Below are 11901 nucleotides of genomic sequence, written 5' to 3'. Positions count from 1 at the left end.
CTTTGTATTTTGACTGTCATCTGCCTCAGGGAAGTTGCTTGAAGAATTTCCCATCAATGAACTCCCTCTCAGGTAATGAAGCCTTAATCCTAGTGTTAGGGACAGGTCACTGACCATTGGATTCAAAGTCCCCTTCATCACTTATTTCAGGGAACCTAGGAACTATCATATGAGTAAGGCTCTCTGTAGCCTTCTAGAATCTTTTAGCTCTTCTAGAATCTTGTATTCCTTCTAGAACCTTGGAGATGAACACATAGATTAAGATTCTAACAAGACTCTAACTTCATCCTTATATTTGGGAGAAAACTCAAAATGCTTGGATAATTTATGGTTACTCTTCCAAATCCTTAAACAGTTATGGAATTTCAGAATGATAAAGGACTCTAGAAATTACCTAGTCTAGATATTTCCTCTAATACTCTTTTTATTATTTGGTGCTCCATCTTCCAACTCTCTTTGCCTTGAATGAATCCCTCCTACCTTTTCCAGCAGTTGATCATTCCATTGCATCTGTTTGAATGTTAATTGTTGTGTGTTCTAGTGCAGACATCCACAAACTATGGCCTGTGGGACAAATCCAGTCTGCTGCCTGTTTTTGTAAATAGAATTTTATTAGAACACAGTCACACTCACTCATTTGTGGATTGTCAATGGCTGCTTTCACCCTCCAATGGTAGAACTAAATAGTTGTAGTAAGGGGCATATGGTCTGCAAAACCTAAAATATTTATTCTCTGTTTATCCCCTGTTCTAGTGGGTAAAGTGGGCTGATAGGGTTGGACATTATTTACAAGTTTTTTAGGGACAACTTCAAATTCTTCTTCACCCGTGGAGCATTCTTCAACCATATTAGCAGCCATCACACTCCTCCTCAAACCATGCCAGTTAAAATCTTAATTGTTTCATTAACTCTTCCTTATATAAGGATGTGTGTTGCTGCCAGGAAACAATTGTCCATGAATCTGTCGTGTTTCTACATGTCTAGGCATGAAGAGCCAATTTGCCCTAGGACTGTCTTTTCAGAAATGTTAACATAAGCATGGAGACGTTATTTACCTTCCTGGATAGTAAAGATAGAGGTATTCCCTCCTCAGAGAGATTTGCTTATATTCCAGGGTGATAAAAATAATCTCTCTCTCCAGAGGGGAGGATGGGCAGCTTTGCTAGCAATCCCCTATAAGATCAGAGTCTCTTAGTCTCAGGGTTCCTATCCTGTAATGCACCCCCACTCTGAGTGCAGGCAAAACCTGGCCCTCATTGCATCGTCCTATTGGAATTGGGGCTCAGGGAACCTGGACCAAAGTATTCTTATTGCTGTAAATAACAAACGGTCTAAATCGATTTAGGCTCATTGTATCCTTACTGGCCAAATCTATGGATGTGTGTGAACCAACCCAACACCTGCTACTGGGCTGCTGCTTAGGCACTACTGGACTACGTGACAGTTGCTTGATGCATGTTTCAGCGCATTTATTTTGTATCCTTGACTACACTGAGAAGTTCCTTGAGAGCAGGGACCAGATCTCTTCCTCTTGTATCCTCTGGCAAGCCCAACATACAGTAGGTATTCAATAATATTTTGTTGCTCAAGCTAAAGGCACCCATACTTTCTGTCCTGAAATACTCTTCCGAATGGTGCACAAAGACTTGGGACTATTTCTAAATTGCCATGTCTTCCCTCTGCCCAAATGTCCCCGAGACTCTGAGATCTAAAGACATTCTGATCTTATTAAGAAGCAGAAGCAAGTTCCAGCCCACCAGTGTCCAACCAGAAAAGAGGTCCACTGTGGATGTGGTGGCAGCGCCTAGGGAAAATGACCCAGCCAGCCCTGTAGTCAGAAGGAATTAGCCACCTACTTGGATCCTCAGATTAGCAGCAAAGTTAGCAAGGGCAGGGGCTGGAGTTGGGGGGTGGCCGGACCTCCCTCCAGAGTGCTTGCTGTGGATAGCAGCCTGCACCCACAATAAAATGAATGCAGCTGATGGATTCCTTCCTCCTAGGTTTGCCAGACTCAGCAAATAAAAACACAGGACACCCAGTTAAATTTGAATGTCAGATAAACAATGAATACCGTTTTAGTGTCACTATGTCCCAAATACTGCACAAGGCATACCTACACGAAAATTTTTTCTTGCTGTAGTTTATCTGAAATCCAAATTTACCTGGGTGTCTTGTAGTTTATTAGGCAGGCCTATTCTCTGCTCTCCCTTCTGGACCCCATTCTCCAGCTAAGCCTCACCCTCAGGGTGGGCCACTTCCCTAAACCAGCTCCATGAGATTGGTTTTTCTGACTCTCCTTCTTCACAGAGCACCTTTCCTGGGCTGGTGGAGATGCAAAGCTGGATGTTTAGGGAGTGGACCATTCAGGATACTGTCCTTGAGTTTTGCCCACTTGCCTTGACCTTCTGTCATTGTTTGCAGGAAGCAGGACCATGAAGTGGGTGGCGGGCTTGCCTTTTGAACCATCGAGAAGCATTTCGGTGTATTGGGCTGCTTGATTTCTTGTTTGATTGTGTTTTATTTTTTAAATCTGTAATTCCAAGAATTGTCTGTGAAGTCAGATCTGAAAAGCAAAAAACGTCTGTCTCCTGTGTATTAATGAAATTTGAATTGGAACTCAGGAAGAGGCAGAGAGCATGGAAGATTCAATTACCTCCTAGATGGGTGGTAATCCAAGCCCCCAACTTTGATCCTTAATAGATGCTTTTCCCATCGGCCCCCTTGCAGAGGGTGTGCAGAGTATATCTTGTCTACCTCTAGGCTAATAAGAAACTAGTTCAGTGATTTCCATCTCTCTCACCCCATAGGCAAGGCTTACATGGGGCTTAACTCTGAGCTGCCTCAGAAAGTGGCCTGATGATTCACATTCGCCACAGAAGGCCCTGTAAAGGCGAGCTCTGCTCAGGCATCCGGGGAGATTTGCAGAATAAATAAATGCCTCCCTGGGGATTTGCTAGGTAACTCCCTGTCAGGGCCTGGGGACAGAGATTTAAATATGAATTATCATCCTGACCTGGCAGGGATTTACGGGATGAGCCCCCTCTGTGCTCACAGGAAAGATTTACACAGTCCCTTCATCAGCACCGGGCTGCGGGGATTGCCACTATGTGCCACTCAGCACTGGGGACCCCTCCACGCTGGCCTCCATCAGCGGGCACTGGTCATGGATCTCATGAGCGCCAGCGCCCTGCCTGCACAGCCTCCTCTCAGTCCTCTGTCCCCGCTGCCCTCCACTTCCATCCTCAAATGACAGGAGGATAAAATTCCTTCTGCTGCTTGGGTACAGAGAACTTGTACCCAATTCCCCTCTGCTATCCTTTATGGCTTCCATTTAAGTGTTTCCTGCGTCTCCATCAGAATGTAACCATGGCCACTTCCTGTCATGTCCTTTCCTGCCTTCCTCCCTCTTGCAGAGGGACCGCTCTCTTCTTCAGGTGACTGTATCTGCTCTTTTGTTTTCTGTGGCCCCTTTTCTCACCAGTGTGCTCAGCTCTGGATTTGAGAATCTAATGGTCAGCCGGATACCCCCAGCAGAATCCCGTGGGGGAGAACGTTAAATCAGAATCCTGGGTTCCACTCTGGACCTCCTGAATCAGCATCTCTGGTACAGGGGCCCAGAAAACAAGTCCTTTCCATAACACTCAAGCACACTAAAGTTTGGGAACTAAAACCCTTGATCCCAGCCCTGCTGAATTTCAGATGGGTCAGTTCCCCCTTTCTTCCAGGCGAGTCTCTCTATACCTCTCAGCAAACTTACTGTGCATCTTTGAGGGGATTTTGAGGGAAAGGGTAAATATCTGGGACACCAGGGGGTGCAAAATTGTTCCAAGGGAAGACACAGCCTGAAAAGTAACCTGGCCCATGAATATTCCTGCTGGCCATGTGGTCAGTTTTGATCACTCAGATCAATTCAAGGCGCTTTCTATAAGCCTTTGTGAGAGCAGGAAATAAGGTTCTGGGAATAAGGAGGTAGGGAAGAAGAGAGAGGTTAAAATGAATTGACAGGCCGTGGGATTAGAACTCTTGCTCAGTCCTGATTTTGTGAGTAACTAACAGTGGCCTGAAATTAAAGAATTAAACCATGAAAGCTCCCTTGACAACTGATCTGATAGGCCCAGAAGCAAATTTCAGGGACACTGTTGTCAGGCAGAGGCAGGGGAGAGATGAGATAAGGGGCACTACGAGGAACTGGGGCAGGGGTGGGGGCCTGTCTCTTTCTTCACAATCCAGTGAGAGGCACTTTACTCCCTCTTCTCAGGACAGCACTGTAAACTGCAGTAGTATTGGGGGCAAATTAGTTGCCAGGGCTTTTATTTACCTCCAGTAGCACTTTCTTCCTTACATCCAATTATGACTTTAAAATGGAAGCAACAATGAAAAGAGGAGGAAGATAATGAAACATAAGTCAAAATGTGGCAGCTGGTGAATTTCTGATAATTGCACTTTCCCTTGTAATGTTTCGTTTCTATTCCCTCATGTTGCACAGTAGCCTGTGGAGAGGGAAAAAACCCAACGACAACAAAAAGCAACTCCAAAGGCTTCAAGGAAACAATATCAAATGCAATTTAATGACATTTTTTATGGGAGACCGGGTAGAGACAAGGTAGCATTCTAAGTCTGCTTCTTCCCATTGCCTTTAACACCATAAGAAAGCCTAGAAACTTATATATACATCAGTTCAGGTTAAATAAAAGACTCCATTGCCCTTCTCTTTCTTATCTCAATACCCTAAAAAAATGTTACAAAAGGGAGGGGTGTATTTATAGTACAGTACTCAAGCTGAAATATTTTCACACAATATTGGAAAAGACAAACTCTAACCCATGTAGGCAACCCATGTGATAACCTGATTTGGGGAAAAATCAATGTTATCTACAACAGATCTCTTTTCAGTGGAGTTTTTCTTGGCTGCCGTTCTCCAGGTTAACACAACAGAGAGCTCACCAATTCTTGAAGGAAATCTTAGGAACAAACAGTCTGGAGGTCTAACGATCTACTAGGAGACTCTACTATTGATGCGATTTGTAATTGAACTTTAATCGAAGCATAATTCTTTATTGTCCAGTCCACGATCCCTTCTCCTTCCACCAGAAATTGGATGCAAGTAGAAGCTTCAGCAAGCTTCTCTTCTTCCAACCCTTACACTGAAACCACTGGGATCAGAGTAACTGATTCACTGTTGACCTTGGAGATTCTGTCTGCTTCAAGGCACTCAGCCTGGCATCTCCTGTGACTTTTATCTAGCGGTAACCATGCCCTTAATTTAGAAAGAGTATTGGTCTGGGTGGGCTACAGATTACGAACACGGTCCTTGTCAGCTTGCAGTGAAGTGAAGCAGCCAGAGTGGGAAAGAAAGGCTCTTGGCTCCATTCTTCATGTGACATCCTTTGACTCATTCCCTCTCCTGTCCCTCAGCTTTGTGCTGTGTAAGGGTTCCACTTTCGAGGTCACACATTTCTGTGATATTTGAAACCACGGCTCACTGTGCCCTTCTCAGTTCTTGGATATTTTTAGTCTCTCTAAGTAAAATATTTCTTTAGATTAAATTTTGGTCTACATGTAGAGGTAAGAAAGATGACTTATACGAACAAGTCATAGGAAATTCCAGTTTTGTAGCGCTTGGTTTTACTTCTTGGATTGGGATGGCCAATAGGCTGGTTTTGTGGAGTCAGGATTTTTCCACAAAAGTCATCAGATACAACTTTTCACACTGACAACAATAGAGAAATGTCTGGAGGAGGGCAGGGAATACCCCTTAGGCTGCTTAGAAGTCTCAGAGTCTCCATTCCAGAACAGTTTATTTTTTCCCGATAATTTGCTGTTTGGCTGGCATGGCTGTCATCTGTGCCACTGTCAGGGTGGCTACCAGGATCTCATTTCTCCTTCCAAAGTCCTCTCTCCCCACCCTACTGTGTGCATCAGAGATGTCTAGGCAGTGGTGTGCTGGTAATCGTTTAACAACTAGCTCTCTGAGGGGGAAAGCTCTCTACCTTAAAGCACCTGCCAATTTCCAGGGTGTAAATACCACCATCATGGCCAATTTCAAACTGTTACCATGATGTCACTAAAAGTGGAGCTGGGAGATGTACTGTAGCACGTTGTTACATAGTACGCCCACCATATAGATGTGATAGAGGTAAATAACCTCAAGAGCATAGAAATAAAAAAGTGCTAGTGGGAAAAATAGGAAGTAGTGAGTTTTGAGTATTTATTGCTTTTTTAAAATATAACTTATTTAATTGTAAATTTATATAATTTAATTTTTAATAATGGCTATGCTTAACAATCAGCTTGCAAAATTTCTTACAAAATTTAACAAGTGTTATACAAGCCAGCTCCAGCACACCACTCTGTTTTGGGCTGGGAAAAGAGGAAGAAAAAGGAAAAATGAAAGGGCAATTTTAGTACTAAAGTACTAAAAGTTGTCTATGCCATAGAGACTTTCTGTTTTGGGTCCATGAACTCATAGAAATGACATAGTTGACATTGGTCAGAAGTCTGACTTTGGAGCTGGACATGCTGGGTTCCAGGCCCAGCTCTACCATTTGCTAGCTGTGTGACCTTAAACAAGTGTCTAAACTCTCTTAGCTCAAGTTTCTCAATGGTACAATAATTGTACCACTTTGTCATGGGGATTAAATGAGATCATATATTCAAAGTACTTAGCCTGCTGGGTCACCTAGTAAACCCTCAATAAATGGTAGCCAAGTAATATTACTATTAACCTGATCCATTTCTAAAACGTCTACAGTAGCCACAGGTAGCAATGGGATTTACCCCAGATGCAAGTCCACGCAGAGACCAGTCGTTAGAGACGATCTTCTCTGTGTGGCCCAAACGCCATTTCAGTATCAACCATTTCTGCAGGCTCAGCCTCAAGGGGAGGCTTGTCTACACCTCCGGAAAAAGGTTCAAATACTGGTAACTCATTTCTTGCTGTAAGTACTGCTGTCTCCCTAGGCCTACTTTTAAAATGCAGATACTCCTTAGAGGGTGAGTCATTAACGGAGCATCGAGGTGTGAATGAGGCAACCAGATCCCAGGGCTCCTCACTGGACAGGCTCCTGGGAGTCTAAGAACGGGGAGCCTAGAGTGGGTGATGTACAGAAACGGCCTGAGGGCACTGAAGACTCCACAGGTGGTTCCCACTCCTTCCCACCCCACCCCTGCCTCCAGGTTGACCAGTTCTTCAAGCCAAGATGCCTCCAAAAGCAAATCCACCCCAGTCTCCCTTCCCTGCTCCCCTAAATACCCCAGAACCAAGACCCACTTGACCCTCAGGCCCACAGTCCACTGGTAAGACGGGAACATTGCTGAATATTTTGGGTCAATCTTTCTATTTTAAGAACACCAAGTTTGCGTTCATTGGCCAGGTTTTAATCGTGGTCCCAACCACTTGCTATGTGACCTTAGGAAGGTCATTTCGTGTCTCTGAACCTCTATTTTTTTTCGTATATTGAGGATACTGATGAGGATTGACCTGAGACTCGAATGAGGGAGCCCTTTGTGACTATAAAGCTCAACACAACACATGGTCTTGATACCATTTTCTACTCCCCATTCATTGTTTCAAGTTTGTTCTTTTTTCTTCAATTCTTCCCACGGGGAGAGGAAGGCCTTCTTGGGAGCACCATATATGGACAAAAATAACACATTCCTACCCTTTATTCTAAAGGTTTCTAGGAACCAAAAATACCAGTTCCCATCTGGGATCGCTTATTCATAACTCAGTCTCATGTGCAATAATAATAACCTGAAGTTATTCCCAGTTTGGCTCAGGTAACTTGGCACAACAAGAAGGCAGAGGTGACATTTGCAGGAGCCTAAGGCCCTGTGAACTGTAATTATATTCTTATCGAGGTTTTGTTTGTTTGTTTATCTGGGGCACCTGTGATGCCACAGAGTGTTTTCAAAGTGGTTGGGTATCAGAAACCAGGGGAGGAACTGTGGCTTCCAGAGGCATCAGACTTCCAGGCAAGGAGGTCTTAGGTTCTGGGGACGGGCCTGGGGATGCAGTAAGGAGCCAAGGAAGTCACCTCTCCCAGGGCTGGCCAGACAGCCTCAGCTTTTTCCAGGGCTGTCTGTGTGGTTCCAGGGGGGAGCCCATGCCCTGGTAGGATGTTCTGACAGAGCAAGTAGGTTACAACCCTTCCTTGGGACTGCAGATCTGATGTTGTTGTTTATCGACCCCCCCTTAATGGCTCTAACGGAATGGAAGCTCGGCCCCAGGGTCCCAGCAATTACTGTGTGACTAGAGGGGCCGCATTATGGAATCTATTGACAGGTGTCACCCTTCTGGTGCTTGGGGTGGGGCTGGCAGCACAAGTGGCTGGAGGATTACCAGTTTTTGGGGGAAGGGTGTTGTTTCAGGATCAACTATTTTTGGTGGGAAATAGACGCCTGATAGCCAATCAGGACAAGCTGCAGGAAACTAAGTACTCACTTAGAGGCCTGCCAGGATCCAAGATGGTGGAGGGGAGGGAACGGGGCAGAGAGCACGTCTGGTTGGCGAAAAGCCCCCTGGATTCTAATGAGTGTCGTTTGGGGTTTGGGTGCCATACTTCTCAACAACTGGAGAGTGGCCGAGGGGAGAACAAAATCGGCAAGACGAGGGACTGGTGGCAGGCTTACGGGCCTTCACCTTTGACCAGAAGAGACAAAGCTGACTGCACATGCTTACCTTCTTCAAACACACCAGAGGGTACCTTGTGGATATTCCACAAGAAGATATGGAACTGTTCTGACAAACAAAAACGAGAAAGCAGTCTACGCAGAGGCAAGATGGATTTTCGTTACCTTTTCTTTCACACTACGACAGGGTGCTGAATACAGAGTTGACCAGTGATAAAGTCTGTGTGCTGAATGGGGCTCTCAGAGCACTCTAGAAAATAAGGAAAGGAAAGAGGACACTCCCAGGTGCATGAGGGACCTCTGACCTCTAGGTCAGAAGTCCTGGGCACACCCTCCAAGTCCCCTGGGTTTGATGCTGAGTTGGGGTTCTGGTTTATGAGGTATCAAGAGCAAAGGGGGTTCTTTGCATGACACCAAAATGCTCCATCCTAGTGAGGGGATTGATGGATTTTATAACCTGATAATAAAACTCTCTGAGGAGAGAATGCCCTCCCAGAGATGGGAGATTAATTTTATCCCTTGTTGTTTCAGCTGTTTCTCTTCCCCTGCATCTTGCCTTATCCTTTCTTACTACTCACTCAACAGAGGGTAAAAAGGTTTCCGAGAAAGCACCTAGAACTTGAGGACTTTGATTCCAGAACACGGAAAGATGGCCCAGGCTGAGAGCAAGCCCACGGCAGCTGCCAAAAGAGGGCTCAACCGCTGTCCACTCCCCGAGCCCCGGGATCAACCTGGAGGACTCCTCCATGATGGTGCCCCAGCCCAGTGGCCTGGCTTCTGAGGAGACGCCATCTCCTCAAGTCCAGGCAGCTTGGCTCTGACCCTGGGGTCCATGGGAAGGTGTCAGAGTTGTGTCTGGTTGGTCTGAAATATCTCTGAGCTGTCTAGGTCCACTTCCCCAACCTGCTATCCTCCCCGATTTCAGAGTTAGCTTGCTCTGAAATAGGCTGAAAAGAGAAGGAAGAAATGCTTTGGACACTGTCTCCTTTCAAACCCAACAGTCTGCTTCCTGGTCTCTGTGGCTTTTGCTCATTTTGGAAGCAGTGGAGAAGGGAGTTGTGGGTGGCAGGAAATAACCATTCTGATTGAATCTGATTAAAAATGTTCTATAAAACTATACCAACAAATCAGGACAAACATCACACCAAGAGCTTGAATCACAGGGTGTTTACATAATATAATGCCCATGGCAGACAAATACTGAATACCACAAAGTACCTGAGACAAAAAAAGAAAGGAAGGAAGGAGGGAGAAGAATAAAAAGAAGTCTAGAGTCCTGGCGTTCGGAGATCCGAGGGGCTCAGGCAGAGTTTCCTGGTGGACGGGTGGCTGCGTGTGAGCGTCCGGTGGCCTCTTGCTTCACATCTCGGCTTCGGAGGAGCAGACCTCTGTCGCGGTGATAGCGATTCCAATGGCAAGGCTGCCGTTGTCGGAGAAGAGCTGGGCCAGCGAGGTGTTGAGGACAAGGCAGTCCCCGTCAGTGATGACTGAGTCCACACACTCAAGGACAGACCGGGGGGTAGCCTCCCATTTGAGACGCCGATGGTTTCTGTTGAGCTCCAGGCGGTAGGTGAAGCAGTCAGCCTGGGTGGGGGTCCCAATCAGCATCATGGTGGCAAAGAACTGTGGGTGCCCCTCGTGCCTTTCCTGTTTCCTAAGCACCAGCAGAAAGTGGTGGCCGAGGCAGGAGTGCATGATGATCCAGTCAGCTGGCGCAGGGAGGTGCATGTCTGTGGCCAGGAAGACTATCTCAGCTCCCTGGAGGATGTCCACCCGGTGCATCTGCCGCAGGTGGGGCACCACCACCTCCAGGTGGCCTTCCCACTGGCAAGAGAACAAGGGGCACAGGCAGGGTGTCACCTGGGCAGCGTGCAGCCCTGCCTCCTGGTGGTGGAGGTGGTGGGGCCGGGCATGGTGGCAGAGGTGGTGGTGGGGACGATGATGGCAGTGGTGGTGGGTGTGGTGGTGAGGGGGGAAGCTGCCTTGCTCTGGTGCGCTCTGAGTGATGGCGCGTCGGCTGGACACATACTGTGGGAGAAAGAGAAGAACGTTAGTGGGCGTGAGACCGGGTTCCGCCTGGCTGAGACTCCCTGGTGTTCAAAGTATTAAAAGCAGACTCTCCAGTGCAGGCAGAGAAAGTTCCATTTCTTAAGAAATGAAGAAAACTGCCAGACTGTTTTCCAAAGTAGCAACACCATTGACATTCCCATTAACCATGTAAGAGGGTTTCAATTTCACCACATGCTTGCCAACACTTCTTATTATCTGTTTAGACAAATATTTTTATGAGACAAAATTAAATGTTTGGCCAAATTTAGATGCTGTCTTCTCCATGTCATTTCATCTCAGTATAGAACCTAAATTTACCCAATTAAAAATAAAAGCTCCTTCGAAAGATTTCTCGTGCAAGAAGAGATTTTTTCAAATCTAATAGTAAATTTAAAACAAAACAAAACAAAACAAACTATGGGGCTGGCCTGGTGGTGCAGCAGTTAAGTTCGAATGTTCCAATTTGGTGGCCTGGCTTTCGCTGGTTCAGATCCCAGGTGCAGACATAGCACCACTTGTCAAGCCATGCTGTGGCAGGTGTCCCACATACAAAAAAAAGTAGAGGAAGATGGGCATGGATGTTAGCTCAGGGCCAGTATTCCTCAGCAAAAAGAAGAGGATCGGCAGCAGACGTTAGCTCAGGGCTAATCTTCCTAAAAAAAAAAAAAAAAAAAACCCACTAAAAACTAAAAAAAAAAAAAGAAATGAGGAACACAGTGGATATCTTTGGTGGTTGAGTTTTCAAAAACTCAGTCTAAGAAAATGCAACATTTATGCCTTTCTGATTCTTTAATAGGATACTCAAGCAAATAGGCAATTTCCCCCCTCAAAAAACATGCATTATGATGGTCATTAGCCATAAAGAACAAAAAAATCAATGTTTTCCTTTTCTGATACTGTTGATTTTTTTTGCATCAATCAAGATTAATGGATCTTTTCCCCTATTTTATCATTACTATTACTTTTAAAACAAAATTTCAGTAAGTGCCCATTTGTCAGGGGTTGTGACGTTGGGTGCCCTTCTCCTGGGTCCTAAGGCAGCGGGTGGGGCGCAGAGCTGATTCTGGGCAGCTGGCCACAGTTCCCAGGGAGGAAGGCCCACCTGGGACTCCCGGGACTTCACCCCACCAGGCACATCTCTGCCCTGCTCCGGGCTCTCTGCTCTGGAGCAGTCTCCTGGGCGCTCACCACTAGGCACCCTCCACCCCGAGACTCTCCTCA

The 11901-nt window shown here is 46.0% G+C and overlaps 1 protein-coding gene across 2 annotated transcripts in view; it reads right to left on the bottom strand.

The window, feature by feature from the left end:
• Positions 1–4539: 4539 nt before the first annotated feature.
• Positions 4540–11901, bottom strand: part of SIAH3 (siah E3 ubiquitin protein ligase family member 3) — a 74541-nt gene continuing 67179 nt past the window's right edge. For both annotated transcript variants that reach the window (XM_008516943.2, XM_070578283.1), the window contains exon 2: positions 4540–10659. In XM_008516943.2, coding sequence (XP_008515165.2) covers positions 9991–10659 — 669 coding nt within the window. In that variant the 3' untranslated portion in view covers positions 4540–9990. The remainder of the gene's footprint in view (positions 10660–11901) is intronic.

This window comes from Equus przewalskii, chromosome 16, assembly GCF_037783145.1.
Source record: "Equus przewalskii isolate Varuska chromosome 16, EquPr2, whole genome shotgun sequence".
Lineage (NCBI taxonomy): Eukaryota > Metazoa > Chordata > Mammalia > Perissodactyla > Equidae > Equus > Equus przewalskii.
The sequence above is the reverse complement of the archived record's forward strand: the minus strand, read 5'-3'. Positions and strand labels throughout refer to the sequence as shown.